This window comes from Sycon ciliatum, chromosome 9, assembly GCF_964019385.1.
Source record: "Sycon ciliatum chromosome 9, ocSycCili1.1, whole genome shotgun sequence".
Classification (NCBI taxonomy): domain Eukaryota; kingdom Metazoa; phylum Porifera; class Calcarea; order Leucosolenida; family Sycettidae; genus Sycon; species Sycon ciliatum.
The window spans coordinates 6,875,645-6,886,057 of NC_088651.1; the positions used below are offsets into that span (position 1 = coordinate 6,875,645).

A 10,413-nucleotide genomic window follows, 5' to 3' on the forward strand; every position below is an offset into this window, starting at 1 on the left:
CAGCACTTTGACATCATTGGTAAGTAGACCCCACTCAGACATGCGATGTCCCAGGACACTTGGTGCCTATCACAGTGGAATATAACAGAACATCACAAGAACGTACAGCAGAACATCCCTTAGCTAACACCGGCCTCTTAATGATAGCTTGCATGCCGGTAGGACCCAAGAAATCGCGCTGCAAAAGTGCTTTTGGTTGAGAAATTTCTTGAAACAATTGTTGAGATGAGGTCTTTGTCAGGCAAAGTAATGGCGCAAAATGCAAGACTATGTCCAGTGCATTGCATACGCGCAATTTTATCAATTGTCAAAATGGCCGCACATACTCCTGTCGGAGCGCTAGCAACTCTGTCCAAAGTGAATTTTGACCATGGCACATCAATCGTGGTGAGGTACTAATGTTTTTATTAGTCTGCCAAGGCAGTGGAATGCATAATTCCATACACCATTTCCATGGTTACCATTTGCTGTTACCATGGAATTTCGTACTATGCCTTGTGCGATCACGTCAAAAATTTGTGGACTCCTTCATTAGCCCCTGAGCAACAGTTTAGGGTCAAGTTTTAGGTCAATGTTAGAACAGAGGCCATGCAGCATGTCTGTGTATGATGGTCCTACCGGTAGGTCCTACCGGTAGGACCGAGGTCTATGCAAGCTATCATTAAACAAGGACAAATCCAGCCTCCATACTTATTCAAGGCATACCCACATGCGCACACGCTCGCATACACATACGTATTATACGTGCACATACATACACCCCCCCCCACCCCCCCCCCCCCCCACACACACACACACGCACGCATGCTTGTACTTGCTCGGTGCCAAAAATGGTCACGTGGGTCTCCCCGGAAGAGGAGAGAGAGACTCAAAAGGAATCTTGGAAAGATGACTCAAGTTGGCTATTGAACCGCCCAACGGCCGACACACACACACACACACACACACACACACGAACACACGCATTTGCACGTGCACACATACACACACACACACACACACACACACACACATAATGCACATACACACACACAACAGAGGACAGCACTAGTATCTTACATTGGTATGGTACATGATATCAGATCTGACAAAGCCGCAGAACGAGTCCAGTAGTGCACAGTATACTCGACGTTCGTGTAGAAGAAGCTGTGCAGAAGATGAACAAAAAGAAAATTTAATAGAATGATAGACTCGGGTGGAGTGCCAAGGATAAATCTATAGAAAAGAAAAAGGACCAAGGAACTACAAGTTACGCTATAATGTCCACTAAAACCACCAGTGACTTGATAATCAGCTCATGCGATAACATTGCATGACACTGACCGACTGTACTGACGTTCTACAACAGTACTGAACAGAACGGTTCTACAGTTCTACAGAATGGTTCTACGACGGTACTGACGTTCTACAACTACAGTCGGTCAGTGTCGTGCAATGTTATCGCATGACCTGATTATCATGTAACTGGTGGTTTTAGTGGACATTATAGCGTACCTTGTAGTTCCTAGGTCATTTTCTTCACAATAGAACAATAGTTTGAAACAACGCACTAATACCAATTCATGCACCGACAATCTTTATACATGCACAAACGCTTTATAATGGTTTTCGTGTTCACAGGATACTTGATACACAGTGTCAGAAAGTGGCACAGCCGCTTCAAATTGTACAATGCAGTTCAACGAAATCCGATCGTGTGGCTCGTGTGCGTCCCTGGTGCTGTGCAGCCCTAGACCTGCGGACACAGGGCAGCGCACTGGTGCAGGGCACACACTTGACTCATGTCAGTACCGGTAATCGGATTTCATTGAGCAGCACTGTGGAAGTGGCTAAACGGCTAAGAGTGCTAGTGCCAAACAAGCAAGTGCTGCAACTACAGCCTTAAGGAAAGGTGTGAATGCAATGCCTCCACCAGATTAGCAGAATATACTGCGTGGAATTCCTTAACCAGCGTATACTTAGCCGGGGCAACAGTGGCGTCTGCACACATTGATCAGCGTATACTTAGTCTGGGTAAAATTAAATAAATGCTGGAGGGTGTTCCCTGTTCTGACCTTGCGTAAGAAGCTTTGCTTGACTTGGTTGAGTTCATTGATACCTTCCTGTACGTTGGACTGCAACTGGAGTGATACGAATCAAGCGTGCACAGACAGAAACACACACACACACGTGCACACACACACACACACACACACACACACACACACACACGTGCAAGCACACACACGCACGCACGCATGTATGCGTGCGCGTGCACATGCAAACAAGAAAGCAAACATTGACGTCCATGCGTACGCACAACATTTGTGAAGTAGTAAAGGCCAAACAATCGCTTGCTTACCGTGAGAACTACTATGTAGGGACATACTCTGCTCTCCCCAACCCCCCCCCCTCTCCATGACGTACATACCCTGCCCCCCCCCCCCCCCTCTCCATGACGTACATACCCTGCCCCCCCCCCCCCCCTCTCCATGACATACATACCCTGCCCCCCCCCCCCCCCTCCATGACGTACATACCCTGCCCCCCCCCCCCCCCATGATGTACATAATAGTGGGATTGCCGATCGCAAAGCATATTTTCAAAATTTCATGAGCTGTTTTTAACATAAAGGAGAGGCAAGAGGCAAAAGAGCAAGGATAATGTGATGAGGAGGGGGAGGTATGGCAAGCTATTAAGACAGGGGTAGCTATGGGGAGCCATTTGTGGGGGTGGGGTGGGGGTGGGGTGGGTGGTGGGGAGCCGGGGTGGGGATAGCTATGGGGAGCCATATTGGGGGATAGCTATGGTTGGGGAGGGGGCTATGGGAGCCATTTAGGGGAAAGATATGGGCAGGAAGCATCATTGCTAACATACCTGGTCTTCACGCGTATCAAAGTCACTCTGTGGCTGTTTGCGTTGCTTCTTGCGATGACGAATAAGTTCATTCTCCGCCTTCTCAACAAACTAGAAACACACACACACACACACACACACACGGGCAGGCAAGGATTGAGGTGAAGTATCATAAGAAGTGGGATAACTCCACTTTTCAAGCAAGGAGACTGATGATTGCAACTGGAGGTCTGGGAACCTGTAATGTACAATGAAAGATGTTTTAGATCTTCTACTTGAAATTTCTATAAAAACACTGCCATGTTGCTGAGAGAGACTCAAAACACACACACACACACACACACACACACACACACACACACACACACACACACACACACACACACACACACACACACACACACACACACACACACACACACACACACACACACACACACACACACACACACACACACACACACACACACACACACACACACAAGTGTACACTGTGGAAATTGGATGTGTTTGGAATGAATACACACTCACCCCAATCTGCATGTCCCTATCCTCCTTGTAGTTCCTCTGCAAAAGCTGCACCAAATGAAGTGGTGAGCCACGCAAAACACAAAGCAAAACAAAACCATGTCTACCGTCCCGATGTGAAGGAAGAAGTACACACACAGCCATGCGGTTCCCATGCACCCGCGCACGCATACAGTCAGTGTTGTTTTCATGTGCAGGAAGCCAAGGGTTGGATTTCACCGTTTGGCCAGCAGTGTACGGAGCTATATAGGGAATATGCCATTACATCATCATTTTGATATGTTTCCTATGGAATGACATCATCGACGAAACACCTGATTGCCACTCCATAGTCAGTGTCCATGCAACAGCCACATAGGATGATGTGACTTGATGTCACTCACACAAACATCTATAGCCCCCCCCCCCCCCCCCCCCAGTACTGTGCGTCAAGACAGTGAGTGACTCACCGGCAATGCTTTGCGCTCACTATCTCTGAGTGACTCCAACGGTAGAATGATGTCATTCATCAGCGACTTCAACTGTGCACAAGTAATGAAAGCACACAAGGTAATATACTAGTGACAGCATAGCTTTGCTTAGAACCATGCATACAGGATCAATTACAGGTACATTGAACACGAAACTTCTGCATGTTATCACTTCTGAGTGGAAGAAGAAACTAGGAAAGGTTTGCTAGACCTTCCGTCTGCATCTCAATTTGTTTTGAACCAACGGTACCGCCTTTCATAGGTACTTGTACCTGTTATAGTTACAGGGGTGTAGCTCGAGCATCTGTGGAGTAGTGACTATGTGTCAGAGCAGGTTCGTGGTGACTATGTGTCAGAGCAGGTTCGTGGAGTGGTGACAATGTGCCGGAGCAGGTTCGTGGTGACTATGTGTCAGAGCAGGTTCGTGGTGTGGTGACAATGTGCCGGAGCAGGTTCGTGGTGTGGTGACAATGTACAAGAGCAGGTTCGTGGTGTGGTGACAAATTGACAATGTGCCAGAGCAGGTTCGTGGTGTGGTGATTATGTGCCACCGGCAACCTCATAGCTGCCATTTCACCTCTTTGACTACTGTAACAGTTCACAAATTTTCGGCGTACTCTTATTTTCGGTGCTTTCGGTGCGTCTGTTTCATACCTAAAATTCCAATACACCGAACAAACACTAACACACATAATCCAATAGGGAACTGTTTCTCTGTACCTAGATGTTCTGTTCACCTAACCTGGCATTTTGCCCTCAAACCGAAAATATTGAGCATTGAAAATTTCTGAAATTAGAGTATGTTACATAGTACATGTAGTGTCTATGATGGTTATTCTCTGATGTGGTTACCAGACTACGCTGACTATACACCAGCCACACACCTGCCTGTACCTATTACATCGGTTTGATGTGATAGCTGTGGCAGTGGAATCGGTTAAGTTCGGGCCCAAAATCACATGCACACACTAACCTGAAGTTACAAGCGTAAGGCAGTGTACAGTCAGACCTCGCTTAACCGCACACATCCGTTTTCCACAACAATATCCGGATAGGCGAGGGACTTGGATAATCGCACATACATACTGTATGTATGCATGGCATATGCTGTAAATCGGTAACCAACGGTTTTCGTCCGGATGGCGAGGAATCCGGATAAAAGAGTACCGGATCATTGAAGCGAGGTCTGACTGTACAAATAAACAGGCACCTACCTTATCAAGTCTGTGCAGCTCAACTTGCCGATACGCCTCGCTCACTTCCTTCAATGCCGTACCTGTGGGCGGTAATCAACACATCAGTGGCAACTAGTCAATCGTTTCAATTCATGATCCCAGTCAATCCTCGGTAGTATAGTGGTAAGTATCTCCGCCTGTCACGCGGAAGACCCGGGTTCGATTCCCGGCCGGGGAGGACATTTCTTTTTCCTAGATTTTTGGCTTTTCTCCGGGTCTTTAATACGTACAGGCATTCTTTTGTCTGCGCAATGTCCGTTCCACATTCTTTCGAGAGACAAAAAAGCAAGCCACAATAGGACATCAGCCAGGTTTTGTCCCATAAGCACTGGATTGGGAAAACCATGGAAATCCAGGCCGTTTGACTCCACTTGCAACAGAACATTCTGCAGTTGGAACTCCAGTTGAGGTACCTTTTTCGAATTTCAAATATAGCCGCAATGCCCCGTGTAAGATAAAATCACCAACTTGAATCACCAAACACGGGACCTCTCCAGAGCCAGACTCGCTCATCCTTTTTTTGAATTGACTGTGGAGCCCGGCGGCAAGTGGACACACCTAATCTCATGTTTGCGTCGTATTTGCAGCAATTGCGCCGGCTTAGTTACAATACAGCAGTAGCAGCAGCGTGACAGACAGACAGAAGCGAAACGTTGGCATACCGATCTGTGAGGACGCACTCCGCAGCTCGCTGGCATTCTGACCAATCAGGTACAGTTGTCCGAAGAACTTCGATGCATCGGTTGTCACGGCTGAGCAGAACAGACACGAATACAAAGTGCTGTGAATATCATGCATATCGCTTTACACTCATATCATACAGGGCTTGCAAATAGTGTAGCGGACCGTGATTGAAATCCAGTCGATTGACCGGGGCCGGTGCCCTCAGCAGGTACAGAACGCTGCGTGCAGTGCACAGAGTCATGTTGATCCGATGCGACTAGCGCGCTGCATGCTGCGCATAATGCATGTTCCGCTTATCATCAGAGCGCTGGCCATGCAGCCGTGGGCCACGGCTGCATGGCCAGTGCCCTGGGGCCGCTAGATGTGCGACCGGATTTCCATGTCCACGACATTAGGTGTACACTCCCAAACATTACATGGACATTCTGTATCTTCTTGCAAGTGTGAATGAGAGATGGGGGGGGGGGGGGGGAGGGGGAGGGGTCCTGGAATGTGGTACAAGCCTTGAAGGGCCAGCAATGTTGCATCTGCTTCACTACTGCCTCCCGGCACCACCGCTGCTGTCAGTCCCGGACAAATGCTGCCACCACCACCTCCAGCCAGTCCGCTGCACGCTGGCATCACTACCTCCAGTCAGTCCTGTGTTGGCGAGGCTACCACCACTATCACCAGACCAGCCACTGGCCTCACTACTTCAGTCTCCAGGGTCGGTGCCACTAGTGACAGCAGACTGTATGTTTTTTTTTACCAATTGCAGTGCCCACCGAGTGTCCATGTACACTCTTCACTGGAGTCTATCAATCGCAAAAGGATTCATCGAAAAGATGACTCAATTGGCTATTGAACCGCCCAATGGCCGCCACCCCCTGAAATCCTCAAACTCTGAGTGGACTTAGAAATGATCCCACGTATAGGCTCATCACACCTCAGTATGAGTGGGTAAGGACAAGGTGCAGAAAGAGGATTGACGGTACCCCCCCCCCCCCCCCCCCCATACACACAGACGGCCACTGCAAGGAGAAGCAGCAAGACTAGTGTAACTCACCAGTCAACGAGCGATGATAGTTTTTAGCAGCCACAGCCAGTAGCTTGATGTTTGGTGACACTGTTTCCAGACTCTGCAGACCAGAGAGCAGCAGCAATGACAACATGCAGCAATACAAGAAACAACAACATCGACGACGGTGGCAGCAGCAGCAACAGCACCACCAACACAGCAGCAACAGCACCATAAACACGGCAATGTAAACATCAGATTGTACACGTGCAGGGGACTGAACTCCATGCACACAGCAGCCATTGCCTGCGGGTAGACCGGTGGATAATGCCGGCAAAAAATTGGCAGAAATTGGTACTTTTCTGGTAGGTTTCATGGATATTTCGTATGTGGATAAAGAAATGGAGCAGAATTCAAGGAAGTACCTGCCATAAGGTTTGTATGATTCTACCAATTTCACTGGTTTTCAAGCAGAATCTGCCAATTTGTTTTAGCATTATCTGCAAGGGCTACCTGTGGGTAGTACTATCTGATGCAGCCTAGCTTGAACATGACATAATGCTATGCTGTATCCACACACACACCAGTGTGCTGTACATGTACATTCCACAGTCAAAGTTACTGTGTTACCACTCCTGTCGCATATGGGATCTGTGGAGCCACAAAGGAAACGAGCACACTCATATCCGAGTCTCTTATCTGGACCTCCAAGTTATGGGCACCTCGGTCTGCTGGGCACCATGTGTGTGAGTTTTTTGTGCTACATGTAGTTATAGCAAGGCATAAACTCGCTTTGGCACAGGGACAGTCATTGCTAACCTGGCATGCTTCTATATAGCTGATCGACCCTCTTCGACTTTCCGTACCATTTGCTCAAATTCCGCAGTGCGGTCAAAGGAGTGATTTTCCGTACAAATGTGGGAAATACAGAAGGTTGGCAGCACTGTGCGTATGTAATTCAGAGATACAGAGATTCCACAATTATGGGCATTCAGGACTATAGCCAGAAGAAAAGTGAAGGGGGGGGGGGGGTCATCGGACCGAAATTGTTGTGAGTTTACCACCATTTTCTGTCGCCATTTGGGCCGACACCAGTAAGCAACCGACCAACTACTATTCCATGTATTTATTCACCGGCCACTGTAATCCGCCGTGAGTATGGTTTTCAGCGGTACTGGATGATGATTATAGGATACAATGACTCATACAATGCTGTTTTTTAATTATAAAAAGGTGGCGCTTGCACTCTGAAGGGTGGCGCGTTCATTTTGAAAGAGGTCAAAACCGGAAGGAGGGCGCAGCGCCCCACTATGTCGCTTTGGCGAGGACCCTGGCATTGTTCGGTCGCGGACCGCCCAGATCAGCGAGACACTATGATTGTACAGGATAGGTCAGGGGTATTCGGTATCCAGTAGCCTTCATATGCTGTTGACAGAATGGAGCAGTTTGTATATTGCAACTCTGAGTTTCACAAAAACGAGGCGGATCGTCAGGTAACCGTTCTCTGTAGACCGGAAGACTGCACCTCAGCGGATTTCAGGCTCACCTATTCCTTGTTGAAGTTCCCAGTGATCATAGGTTCCTAGTTCGAATGTCGCTCATAATCATTATCTTAGCGTCAGTCTCCATCACTCCTATTTTCCTAGATAGGATGCTAGCTATTGGGCTGCACATAGCTACATGTACAGCAAGCCCAGAAACCATTGCGATCCTGCAACGTTTGCAGTTTTCACGGTGGGTGTGGAATCGCAAAAGTAAGTGGACATGCAACGCAAAGCTCTGTCCCCGGGGAAAATTGCGGAAAAAAATCGCAAAAAACGCGGGGAAAAACGCGGCATAATATGGCATAATTTGCGGTGAATTTGCGGTAAATATGCGGTAAATATGCGGTGAATAATATTGATGTGCGGCAATTTTCAGTGAGTATGTAGTGAAATCAATCAGTTACAACTCTCTGGTGTAAGCACTCGTCATATTTGAGTAAAAAGCCGCCACGATGAGACGTTGCTGACCGAACAGTGCACTCTGTGTACGTGTAGTGTAACAAAAAAGTTCAAAAAACGCGGGAAAATTGTGGAAAACGCGGTCTTTTAAAAAATCGCAAAAAACGCGGGAAAAAACGCGGCCGCGGAATTGCAATTTTCCCCGGGGACAGAAAGCTGTAGACTTAACTCGGGTCAATCATCATTACTTTACTCCCATCCCAAACGTTTGCAGGCGCAAAATGGTCTGTCATCGCAATTCGCGAACTGAAACTGGCGCACACGATTCCGGGTTTACAGTAAGTCTTTTTTAGGCTTCACTTGGCTAGCCTTTTTTCCCTTTTTCACAAGACATCCACAGATGTTCATGGTGCAAACGCCAGCAGGTGATCACAGCGAGGTACATAACAAAACTTGAAGTGTGTGTATTTTGAAATAATTTATGTACGGCCGGATTCTGAGGATATCACATTTTACTGATCTCCCAGGCCTGATTCTGTGGATCTAACATTAGTGAAGCACGCGCACCAACTCCCAGCGGGTAATAAATCCGTGAATGGTGATCGCACCGCACACAGCGGGCAGTTAGCCAGCATCGCTAGAATCGTTTCTAACGGTGTGTCGCCACAAATAGAAAACCACCAGGACGATTCATTCGCGACGGCGCCATTGTACACACTCACACCATTTACCATGCTCATTGTTCGGAACAAGAAACAATCACTGAATGTGGGTCTTACCCCGAACAGGTGCTCCAGGAGCATACCAGAGGAGTCGGATTGTGGCGAACTCATTCTTCAATCGTTGCTCGCCTCCCCTACAATTTTGTAGTTCTGTATTCTCCACCAGCGAAGCCGTCGCTAGCGAACAATCATGCAGATAGCGCGTCGTTCTCTGCTGCCCCGAACTCCGCCCATCAACGAGCAGCGTAGAGCTTCGTGCGACCTCAGCACCTCTTCATGTCCAACCGCCAAGTGCGGTGAAGCACGAAACCAACAGTTCAGATTGCAAGAGGAACGAAGGCCCGGACAACGAAAGAGCGCCAACAACAACAACAAAATTAATGCTTGCACGGTTATTTCTGCAACGAGGTCTGCCGTTGGTTACCTGGATCCACTGATCAGTCATGGTCGCCATCAGCAGTGACAGGCTGCCTTGACTGGCTGATTCAGTGATAGGGTACAACACCCGCTCTGCACGTTATGAGCAGGAGCAGGTAAATTTCCTACGAGCTCCATTACATCGGGCCAAGATCTTCCCAAGTATTAGTTGAGACTTCACAGAGCAGTTCTGGCAGGAGAAGAAAGTCTATAGACTGTCAAAATGACATGCGTAGCATATTGCGCATGTGATGCAGCTGAACCAACGCCCTGGATGACATGGGCTCGGCCTGTAAACCTGCCGCTCCACGAAACCAGAACGTCGAAAGAAACCCGTGTCCTGTCAGCAGTCTCCTGAAGACTTGATACAGCCAGCCGAGGCTAGAGCAGAGCCAGTGGTCATGCCTTCGACTTCGTGATCATGGCTTTTCCGGTAGGTCTACAGACACTACAGACTACTACTACTAGTACTTAGTAGGTAGTAGTAGATCTACGTGGCATGTGGGCTGGGGCAGCAGATCCAAATCACAGCCGCATTCGATCATCTTTCTTGACGTCCTTGTCTTTGGCCCTTTGCATGGC

At 48.2% G+C, this 10,413-nt stretch overlaps 1 protein-coding gene and 1 non-coding gene across 2 annotated transcripts in view; one reads left to right on the forward strand and one right to left on the reverse strand.

The window, feature by feature from the left end:
* The window catches only part of LOC135825227 (heat shock protein DDB_G0288861-like), a 19,650-nt gene extending 9,660 nt beyond the window's left edge, over window positions 1–9,990 (reverse strand). The window contains exons 1-10 of the mRNA XM_065337965.1: window positions 9,472–9,990; window positions 6,798–6,870; window positions 5,731–5,820; window positions 5,048–5,109; window positions 3,813–3,884; window positions 3,367–3,411; window positions 2,857–2,946; window positions 2,055–2,120; window positions 1,060–1,146; window positions 1–66 (exon numbers count right to left, since the gene is read on the reverse strand). The exon at window positions 1–66 is cut by the window's left edge and continues 27 nt beyond it. Coding sequence (XP_065194037.1) covers window positions 1–66; window positions 1,060–1,146; window positions 2,055–2,120; window positions 2,857–2,946; window positions 3,367–3,411; window positions 3,813–3,884; window positions 5,048–5,109; window positions 5,731–5,820; window positions 6,798–6,870; window positions 9,472–9,525 — 705 coding nt within the window. The 5' untranslated portion in view covers window positions 9,526–9,990. The remainder of the gene's footprint in view (window positions 67–1,059; window positions 1,147–2,054; window positions 2,121–2,856; window positions 2,947–3,366; window positions 3,412–3,812; window positions 3,885–5,047; window positions 5,110–5,730; window positions 5,821–6,797; window positions 6,871–9,471) is intronic.
* Trnad-guc (transfer RNA aspartic acid (anticodon GUC)) lies at window positions 5,175–5,246 on the forward strand. The gene has a single exon. It is a non-coding gene; the product is annotated as a tRNA-Asp (tRNA).
* Window positions 9,991–10,413: the final 423 nt, after the last annotated feature.